Below are 23,840 nucleotides of genomic sequence, written 5' to 3'. Positions count from 1 at the left end.
GACTGACCACTCAACAAGAAGACAACAAATGTAGCATACCTGTGAGATCAGTTCCTTCTGGAAAGATAAGGAGCTGTAGTGGTTCATTAATGTCACAGAAATAATCCAGCATTTTTTCAAAGTGACTCTTATCATCTTCCCATTTCCTCTGAATGAAAATAAAGGCAGCAACCTGCATTGCCCAGCCTGAAATTTAAAAATAATTTTTAGTAACATTTTATTCCAATACTCCCACAGTATCTGTAATTACAAAATATTTTACAAATTGCATTAGATACATTTTATTTTCCGCCCACCTGTCTTCGTCTCTGAATAAAGGCATTTAGGTACTGTGTAACAGGAGTTTTAAATGGGAAACAAAAAACACATAATCTAAATATATAAATTAATTAAAATTTAAATGGCTACAGTTTTGAAAAACTTAAGTTACCAGAATTAGAAAAGCTTTCTAGAGAGCAAGAGTAGTGATGTCACAAAATTTTTAAAACCATGACCCTCAACGTAACATCCAACACTGATTTCGCAATGGAAGAAATGCCCTAATGCCCCTTTGGGCAAACACTTGAGTGATGCACTACAGGATAAAGTAAAGCGGCATTATATAGAGAAAGTATAGCCCTTAGACTTACATGTTAATCACTAGTGTTCTGCAAATAATAGTTATTCTTTCATTGGCTTTATTATATATACCTTCTTATAATTTTCATAATTAATGAGAGAAAATGCAAAGTTGTTTATCACAATTGATTATATTAAAATGTGACATATTCATTGTATTAATATACAAGACAACTGATAAGATTTACAGCTTTATATCAAAATGACAGCATAATGTATTTCAATAAATGGAACTGCATTCCAACAACTTATTGTCCTTTTTGCAGTGAGGGGTCCAAGACACAGTACACAGACACTGGTCTTGGCAGCGCAGAGTACTAAGGGACAGTCACTTCCCTGGTCCTGCTGGCCACGACATTTCTGATGCAAGCCAGCATGCCACTGGCCTTCTTGGCCACCTGGGCACACTGCTGGCTCATGTTCAGCTGGCTGTCAAACAATGCCCCAGCTCTTCTTCTGCAGGGCAACTTTGCAGCTACTCACTGTACTTAGCTAGCTTATATTTCATCAAAAAAAACTGCAAAAAGATATTCTACAATGAAGCAAAGCCATCAGTTTCCTATTCACTCCTTTGCTTACCACAATTCTCAAAGCCTGTTTTTCCTTTGATGATGATTACATAACATTTTTGCAGTTTATTTCAGCTCCTCTTTACATGAATTCATTTCTATTCTGTTCTTACAAGGAGCATATGCTAGAAAAAAAACTTATTAAAGTCACCAATTTTAAAATCAACTTCATAAGTATTCAGCCAGGATAATATATTAACCAGGATGTATAATCTCTTCTATATTGGACAGGGTCATTAATTGTACTATTAAAGATTTGTAACCTGTATTGTGGGATCGATACTTCTTATTTTTAAATCAGCTAAGGAGATGAAACCCACATAACTACCATGCCTTCTGCAATCTGCACCTAATGATTCTCAGATCCTGAGATAAGGAATGATATACAGACAACTGAATACTGGAAATGGGCATGAGAATTAAGAAAGAATATGCTCAGAATATAGTCTCAGCAAATTCGTACACCATGTTTGTTAAAAACCCTTGTACACAACATAAAATTTTGACCACAAAATCTTATGTGCATCTATGCATATACCATGTGCCCGGTGCCAAGAAGTACCTGTACAGCCATATCAGAAGAGGTTACACATATTTAAACAAATCATTTGCAGGGAAAAAAAAAAAAAAAAAAAAAGGTCAATTTTAAAGTAACTGAAATATAATTTACATAATTTAAATACGCTCTATTCTGGCATTTAACCACCTTCTACTTGCTACTGTATCTTTTATTACAACGGAGCAAAACCAGTATTTTAAATTGAACAAAACAGGGCTTCATTTTCCTCCTTGTAAGTATGTTATATGAAAGAGGACACTTTCTCACAGCAATTTTTGCCAAATACCAAATGGTGCCAAAACATGCAGTTACTCTAGAGGGTACCAAATCTAAAATTAAATTCATAAAAATGGACACAGCGAGGGGGAAAAAAACCCTCTAAGCAGGAACAGAAATGCCTTGTAGCATTTACAACTCCAAGGACATAGCAGGCTCCATGGGACAGAGTGGAAAAACACGTTAGGAAAGTTCTGTGGTCGTTCTGGTATTTTCCGCTCGTTCTTACCTCAAAACATAGATTTTTGTATGTTTTATGTACCCTAGTCATTATCCATAAATTAATGTATGTAAAAACTGTACTGTGCTAAACCATTTTATTGTCTGGTATCACACATCAGACCCAAGTTCTTCAGTCCTCAAATTCTCATTGCCGCAGAGAATGTAAGTGGAAGGAAGGGAAACAAGCAGCAAAATAAGTGATATTTTGGGAAGCCTGCTGATATTCTCCCAGGTCAGCAGCTCCTGAGGAAGCATGATTTTAGTCCACAACAGCAAAGAAGCACAGAAAAAAACTCCCTGCCAGATTCCACCCTCTCCCTGCCTCTCTGCAGGCAGCCCAAGGCTTTGAATTTGATGGAAGCTTGCATAATGAACTCCTTCCAGTGATCCTTCTTTGACCATCAAATTTACATGAACATCAAATATACAAAACACCTCTGGCTACTGAGAAATCAGCTGCTGGCATGACTCTTACTTGCCCAAATGCCCTTCAAGAAGAAGATATATGCAGCAGTATCCCATTCTTATCCTTAGTGGTGGTATATACAAGCTAAAAAGAATTTAATGCAGGCAGTAATGTCATGAAAGGAGGGTTGGTGAGGATGAGAAAGGAGTTGGGAGGCATCCAGTCTTAAAAACAGTAACAACAACAAAAAACAGGTTTGATTTTATAACATAACATCCTTTTTTTTTTTTTTTTTTTTTAATTTTTTTTACCCTCCCTATCTCTAAGTGTGTACCTAATTAGATAAAACATCCCTCATTGCTCCAATAAGAACAGATTATCTAAGAGTCAGATGACCAATAGTAAAGGATAGAGGCTTTCCTCCCCAGCTCCTCCAGCACAGCCCACTGAGCTAAACTATTTTACCATCTATGAAACTGCAATAACCTTTCACAGTTATTCAGCTTCAAAGCCTCCAACAGAGCATGACGTGAATGTGAATTCCTGCCTTCAATCAAAAACCTGGTCCATACATCAGCAGTGGAGACGCCTACTGTTTGCATGGCTCACTGTTGCATCAGATTCAAGGGAGACAGGAAACCCAGCACAAGCTTGCAAACACGTGCCTTAAGCCTTTGAGTAGAGTGAAAACAGGCTTCTGCTTTGATTTTCTCACCACAGCCTGTCTGCACTGTGCTGCTGGAAGAACAACACATAACAAAACTTGAGACATGTCTGGGGAGACATGTCTGGAGACAGGGGATCCAAGTGGGAAGGCACAGAAGAACAAGAAGAATTCAATAAAGCAACAAGAAAAAATGAAAGTTTTTCCTAACAAGGAAGATTTACAAATAAGCAGAAGGAAGTACCTGCTCATATGCAGCCTGCAGAGAAAGGTGCTGCCCAGTTAATTACTGTTTCGTTTAGGGCAACATATTGTCCAACAAAAGTAATTACATTTTGATTGTTTGCACAGTGTTTTTTGATCATCTAAACTCTGCTGGGCAATAGGAATTTTCCTGGCACAGGCAGCATTTACTTGACAAGGTAAAAAAATATTCTCTTTTTATTTGCAAATTTTCTGAGAAATCTTTGATTAGGAAAACATAGCAGAGAAACAGTGAAGATAAAAAAAAATACAGCTAGCAATGCAGTTCTATTTCTTTGCTAAAATTATTTTCTTGTAAGAATTTCACACATTTCTGATAGAATTTCCACACATTTTTGGTAACTAACATTGCTTGGAAAAGTAGAAGCACTTCAGATTTACAAAATGGTTAGCGGTGCAGAAACTTACTAGGTAGAGTACCCAGCCACACTGACCTTTAAATCATTTTTTAGAGCTGAAAAAAAATAAAAAATGCAGCTTCAAATCACATGTAATACATACATAATGATATCTATGCCACGCTTCAGTAAGGCTTTATCAGCACCGAACTCTACACAAAAATATAACACCTACACAGCAAGGAAAGCCTGCTTTGAACTAGAGAAATACAATGTAGGTAAGAATTTCCTTCATTCCTTCAGAACAGGACTGGGAGGGTTTCTTGCCTGGGGTGTATCAGAAGGGGTGTGCGTTAGTAGGTCGAGAGAGGTTCTCCTCCCCCTGTACTCTGCCCTGGTGAGACCACGTCTGGAATATTGCGTCCAGTTCTGGGCCCCTCAGCTCAAGGAGGACAGGGAACTGCTCGAGAGAGCCCAGCACAGAGCTACGAGGATGATTAAGGGAGGGGAGCATCTCCCTTATGAGGAAAGGTTGAAGGAGCTGGGTCTCTTTAGCTTGGAGAATAGGAAACTGAGGGGTGACATTTATTAAGGTTGATAAAAATGTAAAGGGCAAATGTCAGGAAGATGGAGCCAGGCTCTTCTCAGTGACACCCAATGACAGGACAAGGGGCAATGGGTGCAAGCTGGAACACAGGAGGTTCCGCTTAAGTAGGAGACAAAACTTTTTTGTGGTGATGGTGACAGAGCACTGGAACAGGCTGCCTAGGGGGGCTGTGGAGTCTCCTTCTCTGGAGACATTCATACCCCACCTGGATGCATTCCTGTGTGACATTATCCAGGCGTTCCTGCTCCAGCAGGGGATTGGACTAGAAGATCTTTCAAGGTCCCTTCCAATCCCTACTATCCTGTGATTCTGTGATATAAATTGTATGTGTCTATTATTGTAGAGAAGTCCTATCTTGTCAGCTATGCAGGAAACTGCCAATGATATTAGAAATTCTCCTTGAAAACTGACACTGTAGAATATATGTCATTAGCTGATGATGATGTCATGCAACAAGCTGCAGCAGCAGCCACAAGCAGAACAGTGGTCTCCTGCAGCTCCAACTTGGGCAAGTTGTACCAAAATACTGCAAGAAAGTTTCTGAAAATGAGACTACTGAAATGTAATACTGCTTTATGAACACTTGACTGCACACAATCTATCAAGCCAAAACTACACTTTCAGGAAGAAAGGACCATCCATTTTTCTGGGCTTCTTTCTTTCTTTTTTTTTTTTTTTTTTTTAAGGTTCACGTTTAATCGAATTTTTTGATACAGTGGAATGCAAAGAATTAATAACTTAAGAACCAGATAAGTGACTCAATGATTCTCCTTGAAACATTTTCTCCTTCAATTTTAAGTAACCAGAAATAATTGCCTACTTGTTGTACAGACTCATTAAATACGATGCCTGTACACTCTTCACCCACAAAGGGGGTGACAAGGACTCTGGACCTATTTTTGTTCCAAGCTTTGCCCTTCACCTGTCATATATACCACTTCAATCAGTATAATCTTATAATCTTTTGTAGACCTAATTTTTACACCACAGCTGGGATAGGAGTTATGATAACAAAAGGTGCAACACTTAATACTCTTTTTAGAGACACAGAAATGAAAGACAGGGTTGCATTATAAACCTTGTATTACATACAATTTTAAATGAAATGCTTGCAAAAAAAAACACATTAGAAAGGACTGAAAAATGGGCTGAAAGCAACACAGCAATTTCATCTAATATATTTCTCAAACTCAAAGTAAGGTTACCATTAGGTAAAGATTTATTAGAGTTACATTTAGCTGACATATCGATACTTCCATAATTCTCTATTTCTGAGTATATATAACTAATTCATGTAAATATATAAAAGATGGAATTGGAAGAAATTATTCAGTTGTGTCATTTCCAGAAATATTATACCTTAACGACAAACACCTAAAGTATAAATTATAGCTGCAGTGAAACTGCACTGAAACTGTCCAGCTGATTTTCAAGTTACATTCTGGCCTTCAAAAGCTTATAAAATGAGCAAAACATTTCTGTAAAAAACACAGGACACGGTTTAACAAACAACAAAATCTGACAAACACCTACAAAAGGTCTGTCACATAACACAGAAATGCCATTAGAGGTAAGTGGGAGAAATTCTAATCTCACTGATTGCATTAAGAGGTTTGTCTGTTATGAACACTTATCTGTATTATTACCCCACCAATATGTACTAACTATGAATTGAAAAAAATCAGTTTCTAAACAACTCTTGGTGCATTTTCAGGAACCAGATTTTGCCAAGCATATGTAACATCCCAGACTCTGGAGCTAACCTTCCAATTTTATTATAGACATTCTAATACTAAGCATGCACACATATAAATGTTTTGTTACACAAAAAATAGGGGATACTTTTGAAGAGATTAATCTATTAATCTTCCAGACTATAATCCTGGATTCCACCTTCCAACATTTCTTTAAAAAGTTGCAAAGGAAGCAGGTTCCAGTATTTCAGAACATCTCTGGTGTATTATGAAAACATTTATCTAAATATATATGTAATGTTAAAAGAGATATCTTTGTCTCACGTAAAATTGAACATTATGCTTGAATGTCAGGAAAAATGGGAAGTATGTTCCCTAGTTGCAGCTCTTACTTAGAGGACTACAGACCTAGTGAGTGAATGTAATAAAAGCACAACGGTGTCAGAGTTCCTCCTTATGGGATCCTGCCAAAATGATCTGTTCAGATAAATGGCCTGACAAAAGGGAACCATAAATAAGCTTACTCTTACAACATCATAAATGTGATGCATATCCTAGCCCAAGCTAGTTTTTATAAAAAGGCAAATAAATCAGAGACAAATAAAATGCAAAGAGATGCTTTTATTTCAGGTAAGTCTATTTATGCAACAGTGTTTGGTCTATTTAAAATGGTTTCTCTGAATATGTGCAACTCAGATCTGTCCCCAACTTACATCATAGATTATTTCATATCCTGTACAGCATATTTTGGGCAACTGAGTTTGATTTAGAACTACAGCTATTAAAATGAAACCTCAACTTTGCAGTTGCCTACAGTGTTTTTCCTTTATTTTTTTTTTCTAATCTTCTCAATAGTATAGATTGGATAATGAAGAAAAGAATGATAAAAGCATGTGCAATATGCGGTGAAATGACTCAAAAACCAAGGTCTTGAAAAGTAATTTGAAAAGAAGCATATAATACATATCTTTCACAATTTTTAAAAATGCTTTCAGTATGTAGCAATTTTTTAAAAAGAAAGGCTCAAGCATGCAGTTCATGTGTCCTCTGGGAGATATGTGATTTAATCGCTCAATACACCACATATTATTTTAAACAATATATTTTTTTAAATACTAAAATAGAATTTAAACTTAACTGAGTACAAACAGTGGTGGGTGAAGGAATTTTTAAACACATTTTACTTCCCAGGTAAAGAGTTTAGTGACCTACCAAATCCCGGAATGCTTTTCAGACTGGATTTGAGACAGATTTTTTCGAGTCTGAGGTAGCTGTATCGCAGCAGGCAGTTCCACAGGAACATCCAGTCCATTCGGGTGCGATGGTTCATGATAATGACACTCCTTTCTCCAGGAACAAACCCATCACCAGTGACAACCACCTTGGCACCAAACACCATCTCCAGCAAGGCCTAGAAATGATATCTGAATATTATGACTTCACTCCCCAAAGAAAAGCATCAGCCCATTAGTAATAAAAATTAATTTCAATGACATCATTTCATTTATTCATACACTTTATCACTGGTAAACAGATTTCTGTTTTCTAATAAAAAAGACAGCTTTTCCACAACTACAGTCAGCTGTGTAATGAAAGAGGAAAGAATAATAAAATAGCACACATTAAAAAGCATTCTTTTATGATCCATGTCCACTATTAAGTTACTTTTCCCTGTTTTTCCCAGAATGTAGGAATAAAAGTATGGGAACCAGTATGAATCATAACTTGGTAGATAAAGTCTAAGTAGAGAACAGCTGCACAAATAATCTACTGCTCAACACTGTCAGGTCTGAAAAAGTATTTGAAGCTGCCTTGCTTTCTTCTTGGATCCAAATGGTCAATGTGTTTGTGCTAGACTTCCAACTGTAAAAATGGCTAGAATCCATCTACAGAAAGAATAGCTGAGAGAGCAAAAAAAAATAAATAAGCCTGAATATAGCACAGTGATGTACATCTAAATCTGTACAAATGTACAGTGCTGCCTTGAAGCCTGGGCCTCTACCCCACAGTTTAAAAAAGCAGTTTAAAAAACAGACCAGTGAACACACTGATCTAAGAAGTGCCATTCCAAAGCATAAAATAAGCCTCAAAACTTGGGAGGATGCAAACAAGAGGTATACACTCCCAAGAAATGGAGACAGACAACAGATATTACTTATAGGTATGACTTATGGAACAGGATATCTATTTCTGAGCACTAATACAGCACTTTACATCAGGGGAAAAAAATATCTGAAAAGGCGTAGAGGAACAGATGACAAAGAGATGGATCCCATTCATACTTTCCTCAGGAACAATTCAGAGAAAAGCTTTGTTATTGATTTCCAGACTCGCAGCTACGAAGTTGATGCAATGTGGAAGACTTCATTTCTATGGGAAGTTGTTTTTGACCTGAAATTGTCTAATACAACTACAAGTACTAAATTCTAAAAGGATTAAGCATGAGAACAGCGAAGGTCAGGAACAATGTACCAGATAGTAAATTATTTTCATAATTAGAGAGTTGGAGCACAGTTGAAAGCAGGAGTTTATATGAAGACTCATTTAGGAATCTTAGCAATTTAAAAGAACCCTTGTGCTTTCTAGTGCTTCACCTACCCTTTTCTGATTAGCATCTGACATTAGATAGAGGTAACATTAAAAGGCTTTTTCAAGAGTACAACCGTCATGTGGTGTTAATTTATACATACATTAAACTGTAGGAGAGCAGGAACACAGACAATCTGCAACATGGACTGAGCTAAAGCCTAAGCCTTCACAGCTAGCAAGAAAGTTGAGGCCTGATTAACAAAACCATAATAAAGCTGAATTTTTGTTTTAATCAAATGTGTTAGTAAACAAAATAAATAGTAGGACTTAGAAGAGTTGTCCAGAACTTGGCTCAAACTGCAACTTACCACTGGAAGTGTGAGCCAGGTGGCCACAACACAGTCAGTGATCCTGCGGTACCAGGCAGGCGAGATAAACATCAAAGGTAGAAAAGGACCGAGCATGAAAATACTTCCAAAAAAGCTTCCCAAGAACAGTGCAACTGCGAAGTATATTCCTTTCCATGACACCATGGCTCTGAAAAACAAAGTTGGCATTATGTTAGAAAAATAAGCCAATTAATAACTCTTCAGACCCACAACTTCAATTTCAGGTAGTATTCCTCCTTTTTTTTCACGTCTAGCAACACACAACAAGAACAGTGAAGGCTACCTTGTACTACCTTATAACATGTACTACCTCAGAAGCAGCAGTACTAAAACAACTCCATAAACACAGTAATGTGTAAGGTGCATTGGGATATTAAAGAGGTCATATAAGGACCAGCTACATCATAATTTCCTCCTCTTATAGCAATATGCAATTCCATACCGACATCTTCAGAAAGCTATTTTAAAATGCAAAGGTACAGAAGAGTTGTATAACAGAACACCTATATTGAACTTTTCATCTATTATCATAGAATGGCTTGGGTTGGAAGGGGCCCTAAAAATCATCCAGTTCTGACCCTCCTACCATGGGCAGGGACACCTCCCACCAGACCAGATTGCCCAAAGCCCCATCCAGCCTGGTCTTAAGCACATCCAGGGATGGGGCATCCACAGCTTCTCTGGGCAACCTGTGCCAGTGACTCACCAACCTCTGTGTAAAGAATTGCTTCCTAATATCTAATCTAAATCTTCCCTCTTTTAGTTTAAAAACATTACTCCTTCAGCAAACTTGCTGAGGGCACACTAAATCTGTACTTCAGCTGTCCTTATCGGTGATTTTCCAAGAAGCTGATAGCCCTTGGTTTGCAAGTAAGTAGTGAAAACTTGATATAATTCAGTGTCTGTGCTAACAGCTAGACTGCCTTATTATAAATTGAAATGTATAATGCATAGAGCTGCTTAACACATTCTGGTAGGACGCTTAGCAATCCTCCTAGCTTTTGTAATTGTTCCAGGATTTCATAATTTAGCAACTACTACCAGCAATGACAAAGCAAATGCGGAAATATCAGCTCTCCAAATTAGGGCCTAAAAATAGACTGTTTTCAACTATTTAGGACTCAGCCAATTGCTTATAAAAAGAAAGGTTAAGTAGAAGTCACTTTTCAGTCACTTTACTGAATTCCTTTTTTGACAGGCTATTTTAGAAATTACAAGAGCTCAGATGGACAGGACTTCAGAAGAAAAACAGGAAGCTAGTGTTTTTAATTTAAAATGAGCAATGGAAAAGTAATCCATTAAGCCTTGTGTACTGTAACATACATGATTTATCTCAAGTGTATTTTGTGCCACGTCCATAGCAATAATGTTTGCACAGCAAAGTATTCAAAAGTCAAGAAATAGTAATCCCAGTGTTCCTAGCACGTGAACATGCATCTCCTACATGATGCTGACAAGTAACAGGAAAGCAGCAGCATTTGGGGATACTTCTAGGTTTAAACAATTTCATAAACTGTACATTTTTGGAGGATGGCTGAGAGCAGAGGCCATATAAAGTTTTCAATGTAAGAGTGATACAAGCTGTATTTAGCCTGACTTCTGCAGCATAGCAAAAAAGTAATACTAAATACAAACCATTCACTGATAGCTGGCTGCATCAGAAGAAAAATTTAAGAGAATAATGTTGGAATTTAAAAAAAAATCCACATTGTTTACATTTCAAAGCGCACAGTCCACTCTTTCCTGCAGAAAGCAGGATCTAAAGAACCAGCTGGACACATTTGCATGCACTAAATACGATTCATTTTAACATATCAAAGGATCCCTGAAGAGCACTACACTGGACACTGTTCCACATGTGTTCCTGTATGTGGTACTGCAAACCTGTGTGGGAAAGTCTGACATAAATGTCACAGAGGATAGAAGAAACCCAGAGAATGACAGAAATAACAAAAAGGGCAAAGAAAAGCTCTAACTGCAGCAGGACTAGAAGAAAAGACCTCTTCCTAACGTACCAAGATCAGAGCCCTGCAAAAGGGAGTAGAGAGGATTAAAATTCAATGGGATTAATCTAACTAGACGTGCATTTTCTGAGGAACAAACAGGAAAACAACTGGAAATGGCTTTACAACCCACTGCCAGATCAGGAACAGGAGTTTGACCAACTTCAGCCAGCCAAGCTGTCCCTCTTGGAGCCTGCTCAGAGCCACTGGTCATGGTGGAGGACATGAGGATGTCTGTCAAGCACCCTGGCCCCAAAACACTGCTGAACAACATGGAAGTGCATGTGCCAGGTGGAAATACTGGAGTACTGCACACAGATAACCACAGTGTTAATAACAGAAGACACTGCTCTGCCATTCTCCTAAACTGTTTGGAAAGCAATCTAGGTCACTTATTTACAGTCCGAGGTTTTCAGTTTACATTAGTTCTTCCCTCAAATTATCACACAGAGACAAATATTTAAGAAAAACTTTTTCTGTATTTTATGTAAAAGACTGTCTGGTAAACATTTTTTTTCTTTTTAGATGAAGCTATGTGAGCTATGCTAAGGACCTGAGGAAGTTCCGAAGTTTCTCTTCTTCAACCTGCACCCCAGCAGCATTTTGTTTATCATGACAGTATCTATGCATATCATGACAGTACGGATGCTATACTGCATTCCACTGAGTTAAACATTGCAGTGCTTATTTCTAAACACAAAAGATATCACATGTGTTTTTAATTGATGCCATTTATCCCTTGCAGGCACATTTTTAAAGTGTAATGCATACCACGTTTAGTTTATATCACTTACATTAACAGAACATATTACCTTCACATTTGTATACATGCATTTATCAAGAATAATGGATAGAGTGTGTCATTGAATTACCTCCACCACCATAAAGCACACAAAATGCAAACAGGTATGAGAAATAGAAAAACAAATCTTCATGAATTCAAGCAAAACTGCAAAATGAGAAGTGTAAGCTGAAGAACAATAGCAGAGAGTAACCCATCCAGCTGGCCTCCTGAAAACAGTGTTCAGCAAGAGCATTTTAGTAACCAGGTGAAATTAAGACACTCTACTTACTTGGTTTTGTTTCCGGGTTCAGTTAGAAGCTGCACAACAGGTTACATGGTTTTAAGTGCATCTGCCTATACACGACAGCTGAGAAACATTTCCATGTATTCTCATTTTAACCATCAGTCAGTGATGGGTGGCCATCATACAAGCTGCTGGGCTTGCTGACTGCCAAAAGCACGTGCTCTAGGCTGGAAAGGAGGTCAGCAAGAGTACTGCTCTGCACGTATTTAGAGCAGAGAGAGAAGAGGGTGAATACCCCACGCTGTATTTGACACACTTTGTAGCCCAGGTGCACCACTACAGCAGTGTGCTGTCTCTAACACAAGTGGGGCCATAAGGAGCCTGCTCCAGCACTTCCTAGATGAGCGGCACAGTGCAGAAGCTTGTAAATTGTATAGAGCCAGCTCTGTCAGATATTTAGTCACAACTTTGTGTCCTACAAAAGCTTCAGTACAGTTTGGGAACTGCCCTGTCTCTGAAGCAATGCGGATGTTCACACTGTGCTGCAGCTTGCCTAATAAACCCTTTTTTGCTCAGCTCCTTACCCTCACCTTCCCAACAGCAACCCACTGCCAGCCCATGCCTCACACTCCCAACCCCGCATTGCACCTCTCCAAAGCAGCAATACTCCTCTCACACACATGCCGTGCTGTCTGGGACAGTCTGGGCACAATAAACCCCATGATGCTAGAAGGTCTGCTTGTGAGAGTTGGTTCCAGTTACCTCAGGAATTCCCCATTAACTCCTACCGATGACAACAGGGAAGTGACTGATCCTTTTGCATCTCTTAGCCCTTTAAAAAACTTGTTTGGAATCAAGGTGTCCTTATAGATGTATATGTGAGCCATCCCAAATTTAACGTGTATATTCCACAAGAGGAGAAAAAGCTACAAAGCAATACAAAGATATACACTGGTGATTTCAAAACATTGTTAAGAAAGCAACCAAACTGGAAAGGTATACTCAATGAAAACTTGTAAAATGTGAAAAATCTCAAAACAAAGAAAATCCAGAGCTGATTCACCTGAGAGATTAGATATCCAAGAAATGATTTAAAGGATTAGATCGAAAGTCTGAGCAGCAGATACCAAGCATTTTCAAAGCACCTAACTACTCCCTTATTGCTGTTGCCAACTCTCTCTTCCTATGGCAAGTATGACTCTAAACACTGGATTTGGCATTTGGGCATTTTAAAGCCCCTCTCTATTCACTGTGTATGTCAGAGCTGTAGTTGAAACAGTCAAAACTATTTTAAGATTCAGGCTCAAAGCTGCAAACATTAGGAAGGCAGCACCCACATACTATGCTTGTAGTTATTCATCTGCCTTGTGGCAAAACTCCAAGCTAACGGGGTACTGTGCTTCGCATGGCCCTGTTGCCATAGCAGAAGGCAAACATGCCCTGTCTCCAGGTAACAGGAAACAGGGATTCTCAAAATACAATTTTTGTTTTACATTTCAGTTAATTTTAAAAATCCTTGGCTATGACAGGAAAAAAATACTTTCCAAAACATTTGCATTTCTGTTGACTCCATTTTTATTAGAATATTTTCTTAAAATTATTTCATGACTCTACACATACAGTTTTTCCATAGTACTATAAAGCAGTGGCATCTTCCTGTGATCACATTTTAGCTTCTTTTTCTTATTGTCCACATGTTTTTATTCCAGGTGCAGTTGGAATTAGAGGCAAACCATGGCTTGTTATGATGTTTTCAAAAGGTTTTAAACATGACCTGTGAAAATCCTGTTCTCTACAACAAAACTAGTTCTTCTCTACTGTTTTTATGGCTTTGATGTGTACAAGAGATGAAAAACAAATTTATTTGTTTAGAAACAAGAAAGTTCTTCTAAATTAAAGCTCTAGAAGTTTTACAGCAGTTGAGACTCACCACATGCTTCAAAATTCCTTACCAGTTCTGGAGTTCAATAGTCTTGCAGAAATAGGTTAGCTGTCTTCCAAAATCCAAAGAAACACAAGATTTAACCTACAGTACTGAACTAAGCAACATTATCTGACAGAGCCAGCTGCCTGCTAACCTAGAGCGATTTTCAAGTATTTACTGTTATGCAGTCAACAAATGAGGTTTTATTACATCACCAAAATAAAAGGGCAATAGAACAACACCGCATTGTTCCTGGCGTTTCCATTCAATAGCCACGGGCAATAAAACTGCATGTTGATTAATCTTCATGAACTGAACAGGGAATATGTGGCATTTTGTTTAATTTTTTTTTGTTCAGTTACTAGTGGAAAAGGTAAACATTAATTTCAATTAAAATCACAGAGAAATTCATATAGATAGCCAATTATGCCTCTTCTCTAATAGTTTTGCAAAGAAAGCTAGCAGTTAGCTGCAAACTGACTTAATTTACCTCTGCATTTCTTCAAAGCACTAAGAAAAAGGGGTAAGCTAGAAATTCCAGCTCCCACATTCAATTTTGCATTCTGAAAAATACTTCCCAAGTCAGAAGATAACATTTTCACAATGATTTTTAAAACCTTTCACCTGGGTGAAGTGATTGGTCTTCTTCAAGGAGGTGAGCAAGAAGGTTGTCAACTTCACAGGTGTTCATTAAAAAGCTGTCAAGCTAAAATCCCAATTTTTTAGTACCCATAAAAAAACAGTGAAAAATTACAGTTGTCTAGAAAGGAGAGTAGGCAGTCAGATAATAGAAAATAGCTTCACAGCTTGCAAGGCAAATAATACAGGGGTCTCAGCAAGCACTGATCTGGTGGGCCGTTACAGACCACCAGACACACTGACAAGTTTCAGTGGGAATGACACAACCTAGTAAAATGTTTGAAGCTCAGCGAAATCAGGCTTTTCTGTTTCTGCATTTTTTTTTTATCATAACATTTCAAAGGAAAATTTTAACAATTCTTGTATTCCAAGCAAGAAACTAGTTTCTATATAGTGAGGTATTTTAAAAAAGAAAATCACTTACAGTTCATTAGCTTTTGTAGACTGACTCAGTCTTGTTTACAGATCTACAGCATGCCCTATCTCTTTGACCATGTAACTACTCACTTGTGCCTCAGGTTAAAAAAAAAAAAAAAAAAAAAAAAGATCTGCAGGAATAGCATAAGTTATATGGGAAGCAATGACAGGAAGAAGTTGCATTATTATTTGAATAGGTATCCACTCTAATCAGTAGTTTATCAAATACAGGCAAGAAGATCCATCAGTTTCCATAGACCCCTTTATGAACTCTATTTTATTGCTGATGCTTCTCCTGTGTACTGCAGTATTTTAAGGAATGTACACATATAGCACAGATCAAAATCACAGAAAAAAAAAAACAACATGAAGGAACAGGCACTTGACCATTAAAACTATTTCCTTTTTATTCAGTTCCTGCATTTAATAAACCTTCAAGGGATTTAACACATGTATCATAAAATGATATAGAAGAGGGCAATAACAGATAATTATCATCACAAACCACATCCCTGACCCTCTCCAACAATAACATGCGCATGCACAAAGTACAATACTTAATGAGTAATTTCCGTAAATAAAACAATAAAATATGATTACTGCTGCATCTTACCATTTATTATCTCTTTTATTTGCCCAGATTTAATCTTACTACTATAATTCAATAAAGGATGTAATAGAATATTTTATTTGCTCTTCCAAGTCATTTTTTTCCAAATGCAAAAACTGGCTGAGATTCTCTGCAGTGCAACCTTTAGATACTGTAAGCAGATAATTCAGTCAGAGTATAGACATCAAATCAGGCTGATGATTTTTCATTCAAGTTTACCTGTACTCTTTTCACTGTTGCTCTGGACAACCATTAGACCAATAAAGCTTGAATGAGAACGTGAACTAAGGTATTTAAGCATACTTTGTAAGAGGGTGTCAAGCAACAGCTACAGCTATTTCTGGGAAAGAAAAAGAAAAGAATAATGGAAAAGAAGTAGTTTGCTTTTATTCTTTACTATCCAATAATATAATTGACCATTTCAGCTGGTGTAGAAATAACTGCACAAGAGCATTTTCTGTGCAATTTACAGAAGAAAAAAAAAGTGGTAACTTTTGGCAAACACAAGTCATTTTGATTAACTTCTTCATAGCTTCCCACTTCCCAGTTGTTCTTTAAATTATCCTGCAAGTTGCTATGACCCCACAAGCTTATATTAAAGAGCAATCAGCAAAAAAAAAGAGTGCCCTGGCTGACAAATCATGAAAAGTAATTTCAGCAGATGAAGAACAGCTGTTGTACTGCTGCCATCCCCTTCAAACCTCTGCTTTTAAAAACAGAAAAAGATCGAGAAGGTTCATCATCAAACACCAAATAGGGATGTTGCCTAGCCCAATCAAACATGGAAGAGCGGACAGTTCTAGAGTTTTATTAGTTTTATAATATAAAGCCTGCAGGTCAACTGTAGGCTTAGTCTACTTTACAGAAGAAGCTACCTGTAGAGGCAACAGCTGGCAAGTCTAAATCCTCTGGTTTTAAAAATCTGCAACAGACCTATCAGCTGACCAATTTTGATTGATAACAAATCCAAGCAAAAACTATGAAAAATAATTTTCCACTTAGTAATTGGAGATGTAACAAACAAGTTATTAAATGTAATTTTTCCCCTGTGTAACAGCATCTCAACACTTCAGTTTATATCTGTACTTAAGGAATGGCATTTATAATTTCAGAAGTATCCATTTAACAATAAAGTCCTCAGTTGGGGAACACAACTCAAGTATTGCAGGTTGAAGAACAGAGAGTCAAAGACAAAACAAGTAGAGCAATCAGTTGAGCATCTTAAAGTCTCTACCACTGGAATGGGACCAAAATTCCTTCCTAGGGACAGTAAAAGCTCTTCAAGTTATTCACATGCACTGCAACAGATCCTGAACACATGATTAAAAGTTGAACTTCCATGGTTCTAAGAACTTTGCTCTGTTCAGCATTTCACAGACAAATTGTTTGCTTTAGTCTGCTTACAGAACAGTAACCAGCAATTTCCTTCTCTATAAGGATACACCCTTGAAACTATCAACGGCTCTTCCACTGCCATCAGTACCGAATTCTTTCATTGGGTTAACAACACAAAAGAAAAACAGGAGACAAGTATGAACAACATTCAAACAGCCTGTTCAACAAGCTATGTAAACCATCAACCATTGCTAGGATAGCAGCAGCACGACAGAAAATTGATGCTAACTCATATAATTGTAAGGGGTACAATTATGAAAATAAAGAGGGGGCATGTAAAAGCAAGCTTTCAGATGCATTAAGCAAGCTACCCAACTAGGAGAAGGTTTCAGTGAGAGTTTTGTATTTGCAGCCTTTAAAAAAATCTCCGTTTTAGAAAAAAAGTATGTTTTAGAACAGAATACATTAACCCAAATAACTCCTGTTTTTTGGTATAATGTATGCTACAAATGCATGTGCAACAAGTGAATGTGATTCTGATTTGATGGTATTACAGCACTTTTTTTTAACCGAAGCATTTTTTTTTTTATAAAGCATCTTTTATGCTGTGAACCATTGCCTGTGAAACAATTCCAATTGCTAGCCTACTCTATTTCCAGTTCTTAGGAGCACGTTACAGGTTACAAAACTTTAGCAGGCCCAGCCTTAAAAATCCCAACAGAAGACACTAAAGCCAGTAAGGGTCCACCCAGAATCAATGGTAAAATCAACTTAACTAGAAACTTATCTTCATTTTGCTACCCCTGTAAGACATTCTAGCTAAATAGTACTTATAAAGAAATGGAGAACTATGCCTACAGATCAATTCATGTCTCTCTCTCCCTTCTATAATTAAGAAGTTGCTATTATCAATCACATATAACTCTGCCAAATATTTGAGTCTGAGCAACTGCCTCAGGCCTTTTTTTTTTTTTTTTTTTTAAATATATTTCCAAGACAAACGTATATAAAAAGAAATTTGTGAACAACATTAAAAATGCTCTAGCCACATAACTGGAAAATTCCATACTTTAGATAACTTAAAATTTAGCAAGGCTGCCTTAGTGTCAGGAATACGTGGCACTTTGAAGCATACTTACACATCAGCAAATATTACATGATTATAACTTTAAAAGCCACATGCATTGTAATTATCTATTGAATTATGCTTACAGGCTGGCTGCTTTCCAAGGTAAACATAGTAGAAACAACAGATGGTTACCTGGCAGACTTGGAAGCAAAAGGGGAAACATGAAGTAGTTCTGCAGCAACATGATCATTTCATCCCCACTACAGGCAGTGGAAACTGTTTATTTGCATTTGATCTATTTATGAACGTGAAAACCTGTTCTCCATCTGTTATGTTTTGGTGAAGATATCCCAAAAATGCATAGCCAAAACTTACACGTTGTCAAACCTCTGCACTGCTATTAACCGGTAGTATTTCTGATTCAGGACCTAACCATAAGAGGTGAAGCTCTACTGTGCTTTTCAGAGCCCTCTGGAGAACACCCTTCAGATCTAGTTTGACAGCTCACTAGCTGGACCAGTCAACAGCGTGTTGGGGTATTTCTAGGACTACACTACAAACCAGAGTTAAGAACTGCAGCTTTAACCCTGTCTTGAGCTCCATAATTCTCCTTCCACCAGCTACAAGGGAAGCTTATCTTCTGACAGAACCTCAAAGGGAGGTCCTCGAGACTTCAAAACCACTTCTAACAGAGCATTAACTTCATCCATCTGCATGGTGCTGTGCATAGATGCTAGCTTTGCCTGGGAAGATACACAGCTGAGGTAGGTGATCCGTACTCGAGCTAGAGCCATAGCTCAGCAACAAGCTGATGCAGGTACTTCGCTTCTGGTTCCAGGGCTACTGAATCCGATTCTATAAAACACACACGTTTTTCTTCAACCTGTAAGTGCCAAATATAAAAAAGCCAATATACCAATAAAATAGAATAGAGTAACTTGTGTTTTTTGTTAAAGCTGAATGGGTTTTGTCCCTCAAACACACAGGAAGATAAGAGCTAACCTTTGATCCCTATTTGTAAAGTGTTTTACATTGAGATGCAAAGGCCCCAGTGTTATTTATAAATGAATAACGAGATGCTTGCATGAACACTTATAAAGGTCATTTTATCCTATAACAAATTACCAGTACAAGAAGCTAAACACAGTAACTCAGTGTTGTAGCCAGGGAAGTTATCTGCCAGTGCTTATGCAATACTTTTCTAAGCCTCTAGAAGACAAATAGAAAAAAGCAACATCTAAGACTAAGATTTTTAGCCTTATTATGTAAAATAATAGCTCGTTTGAAACAGAACCTCCAGTTATAATAAAGTTTGCCAGAATTGAAAGGAGACCATATAAAAAAAATAAATTAAAGGGTTTTCATGGGTGGTGTATTTCCCATATCAAAGACCATGTCAACGTTACAATGAGTTTCAAGTCAGTTCCAAATACATTTAGCAGTTGCAACCTCATTAGATGTACGTGCTGTGGCAGACTGACGCTAAGCAATCCAAGAATAAAGTAGCCATGAATTACAGAACAGCAAGTGACCTAGTCAGGGAAATAACCAGTGACAGCAATTCAAGGTCTACCAGATTTTACATGTGAGCAATGCTCTAACTTAACAAGAGCTATGAGGAAAAAAAGGGAGGGAAGAAGGAAAGCCTCACAAAAACTATAGATGAAAAGTCACCCAACACACACTTTGGGCATTGTTACAGAACAACTGACTGCTTTCAGTCTCTGTCTCAGTATTGCTGATTTTACTATGAAAGTGCCTTAAAAGCTTCAAAGATATAGGGGAAAGGAACAAAATGACAGAACAACTTTTAAAAGGCAGTGAAAACTGTACTGCTTGTAACTTTGGGATGAGAGTCCAGAAAATACATAATATCCAAACCTACACCAAGACTTTCATGTGGAAGGGAGACAGTGTCGAGAAGGTTATGGGTTATTTGCACTAGATAAATGATACCCAAAAAAGAAGATATTATCCAGATTTGGCAGTGCAGATCACACTAACAGAAGTATCTAAATCAGGAATCTTCTCATAGCTGTTTCTGTAGTCATGGAATGTCTTAATAATATAATGCAGTTGTTAATATCAACTGTATCTAGACTTTTATTTAGGTCCAGACAGATTTAATGATCTATCTAATGATCATTATGAAGGCCTTTACTTTTTTTTTTTTTTGCTGGAAGAGTTTCTCTTCCGAGAAAATCTAGAATTCTCAGTTCTTTCCAAGTGGGAGCACAGCCTGGCATATTTTTCCCCTTTTACCAAGTGCCCTGACCTTTCAAGGGAAAAGGTTATATTAACACACAGAATTCCTGGAAAGGATCTGCTATTATTGATTAGCATACTAACAGAACAGGGAAAAAAAAAAAAAAAAAAAAAAAGCTAGAAAAACTGATTTCTAGCTGTGAAATAAGTTCACTAATAAGGATATGTATAAGAAAGCATGTATATATTGCTAATTGCATTTGCAAAATTCCCAAATACAATCGCAGAATCACAGCATGGCCAAGGTTGGCAGGGACCTCTGAAGAAAATCCAGTCCAACCTCCTGCCGAGCAGGGTCACCCAGAGCACATTACACAGGATGGCATCCAGGTGGGTTGTGGATATCTCCGGAGAAGGAGACTGCACAACCTCTCTGGGCAACGTGTCCCAGAGCTCTGTCACATTTCCCAGTAAAGAAGTGCTCCCTCATACTCAACTGGAATCTCCTGTGCTTCAGTTTGTGCCCCTTGCCTCTTGCCTTGATGATTGCTAAACGATACTGGGCCCAGTACTGACCCCTGGGGGACTCGGCTGGCTACCGGCCTCCAACTAGACTGCAGCACTGAGCACAGCCCTCTGAGCTCTGCCACCCAGCCCATTTTCAATGTATCTCACTGCCCACTCATCTAGGCCACACTTCCCAAGCTTGCCTATAAGGACATTGTAGGAGACAGTGTCAAACAGTTCTTGGAAATGCCTCTAATGATTTAATTGCAATGGGAACTATGATGGTGATACTTCTATTGGGGAAATTATGATTTACAGGCTTGTCAAAAACAGATACTCGTGACATTCAATTTCCTTCTCTTCCCCATCACTTTAATCCTTCTCCCTCTTATCTTATGAAAGTAAATGCACTACTGAAGCTCTCAGTACTCCCAAATAACCTATCAATGGTATATCTTCACATACTGGGATGCTTTCCATTCAAATAACATGGTCTGAGGAGAGATTATGCAGAAATCAGTTCACTTCTGCCATTACTGCAAGGCCTGCAAGAAAAAACATCACAAGCACAGCCACAAAATGGAACACAGAGGCATAAGCACTGAAAACAGCAGAACTGACTATGAAATATTCTCATGTCCCTGAGTTAAGTGAAATTTTTCAGACGAACATGGAACAGACAGCTATGCTATTTGCTATCACATACAGTGATAGCAAATGATACAACATCAGAATCAAAGACCTGATATTGCACAGTACCATTTGGAGTCTATTAGAGCTCTTCATTTATGTCAGCACAAGTAAACACTAACAAAAGGATGGAAACTATTTAGAGAATCTATAGTTTCAAGGCCTTTATTAAAAAAGGCACTGTAAAATTGTTCCAACTTCTTTCTAAAATGTCATGAATTAATTCAGTGACAACTGGAATTGCTTGTCTTTTCCAAAATAAATAAAAAAAAAAAAAGCATAAAATCAAAGAGACCTGCAGGATGATGCTGTCTTAATTTATGGGCTGAACAGCATCTGAATTTCTGAGTGGAGGTAGCCAGGGAGCTTAGAAACACTCAGCCTTATACACCCTAACTTATACTGAACAAGATCTTAAACCTAATTCTGCAAAACAGCACTAAAATGAAAGCCCATCTCTTCTTTCTCCAAATTGGTTTTCTTCACTGCCCAAATTCAGCAATAAGCAAGGTGAGGATCTTGCCCTTCAAAGTTCTGATTTCTCCCCTCAGGAGGTCCACCCTGAGCAACAAATGAAGCAACAGTGCATCCAGAAGAGTTATACCATCCTTCTTACATTGGGGTTCCCAGAGCTGAATGCAGTACTCCAGGAAGGGGTCTCATGAGAGCAGAGGTATAGAATCACTTCCCTCGCCCTGCTGGCCATGCTTCTTTTGATATAGCCCAGGATACAGTTGGCTTTCTGGGCTGCAAGTGTATATTCCTGGTGTATGGCGAGCTTCTCATAAACCAGCACCCCCAAGTCCCTCTCTTCAGGGCTGCTCTCAAATCCATTCTCCACCCAGCCTGCATTTGTGCTTAGGATTGTCCCAGCGTAGGTGCAAGACCTTGCACTTGGTCTTGTTGAGGTTTGGTCTTCAAAAGGTTTGCACAGGCCCACCTCTCAAGGCTGTCTAGGTGCCTTGGGATGACATCCCTTCCCTCTAGTGTGGGCCACGCAACAAAGTTTAGCATCGTCAGCACAATTGCTAAGGGTGCACTTAATCCCACAGTACATATTACTTAAAAAAAAAAAAAAAGTTAAATACTACCAATCCCAATACAGATCCCTAAGAGACACCACTTGTCATTGGTCTCCAGTTGATTATCAAGCCATTGACCACAGCCCTTTCACCATGACCATCCAGCCAATTTCTTACTAATTCCTTATCCACCAAGTGGTCTCTCCATCAAGTTAATGTCTCTCCACATTTGAGACAAGGATGTGGTGAAGTACGAAATAAATAATTAAGATTGAGACCACCATTTTTCAAGGCTAAGACATATGATTTTTAATTGTATGTAGAATTGCTTCATATTCAAAATTTTATCACACACAAATCATTTTCACTTTCTCATGCTGCTGTCATGGTTTAACAGCTAGAGAGGACTGCAAGGAACCCAAATAATCTAACAGTGGGAATATAGGAACATGCTAGTTATGTCAGAGTGAAAGCTTAGAGCTACTTGAAAGCACTCCATTACAGCTAAGCAAGGCAAAACAACATGCCTTCTAACAATTAGAATCCAATTATAGCAGAGGCTAATTAAAACGCAAAAGATTAATATACTGACTCAGGCATATTTAAGCCTGAGTTTTCCATCATCCATCACTGAAGGTGGGGTAAAGCCGGTTGTTAGAAAGTTTTCAAATGTGCAGTAAGGATAAAATTTGAAAACAACTTGAGGAAACATGGATTCCTGCTGACCACTTAGTTTTCAACAACAGCTAAGATTTATTGTAATGAAATTTTTTTTCCAACATAGAAACAAGCTATAACAATGTGTTTTTCCTTTCCAATGTTATTGAACCATCACAGTAAGAAAAGAAGCTTTCACAACCACTTTTAAAAAGATCTCTTCTATTGGATGCAAACATATATTATTAAAGTAATGCTGGTAACAGGAACCAGTTATTGGAATAAGTGATATTGAGGATTCCTGAGCAATTAAATTTCATTACAAACTTTGATATATTGATGAGAATGTTTGAACTGAGTATTTAGAAAAATATACTGAAAACAAATGTCCATGAAACTATTGGACATGAAAATGTGACATCTTTGCCAGTTTCTATTCTAAAAGGTAAGCCAGCAATATTCACTAAAAGCCAACAAGTTATTTTTAGATCCTCTCTCATCTTCACCAGTTTATGCACGATAAATTAACAGTCTTTTCAAAGAGTATGCTAAAATAAATTAGCTATATAAATTCAGTTTGGAAGTAGGTGGTTGGTAAA

General features: G+C 37.8%; 1 protein-coding gene across 3 annotated transcripts in view; it reads right to left on the bottom strand.

The window, feature by feature from the left end:
* The window catches only part of LCLAT1 (lysocardiolipin acyltransferase 1), a 91,136-nt gene that overhangs the window by 52,769 nt on the left and 14,527 nt on the right, over positions 1–23,840 (bottom strand). For 2 of the 3 annotated variants that reach the window (XM_032184031.1, XM_032184032.1), the window contains exons 2-4: positions 9,115–9,283; positions 7,430–7,628; positions 40–186 (exon numbers count right to left, since the gene is read on the bottom strand). In XM_032184031.1, the coding sequence (XP_032039922.1) occupies positions 40–186; positions 7,430–7,628; positions 9,115–9,279 (511 nt within the window). In that variant the 5' untranslated portion in view covers positions 9,280–9,283. Of the gene's footprint in view, positions 1–39; positions 187–7,429; positions 7,629–9,114; positions 9,284–14,118; positions 14,206–23,840 lie in introns of those variants that run through there. The other variant, XM_032184033.1, reaches the window with a different exon arrangement.

Source organism: Aythya fuligula, chromosome 3, assembly GCF_009819795.1.
Source record: "Aythya fuligula isolate bAytFul2 chromosome 3, bAytFul2.pri, whole genome shotgun sequence".
In the NCBI taxonomy this organism is placed as follows: domain Eukaryota; kingdom Metazoa; phylum Chordata; class Aves; order Anseriformes; family Anatidae; genus Aythya; species Aythya fuligula.
This window is presented reverse-complemented; position numbering and strand designations above follow the sequence as displayed.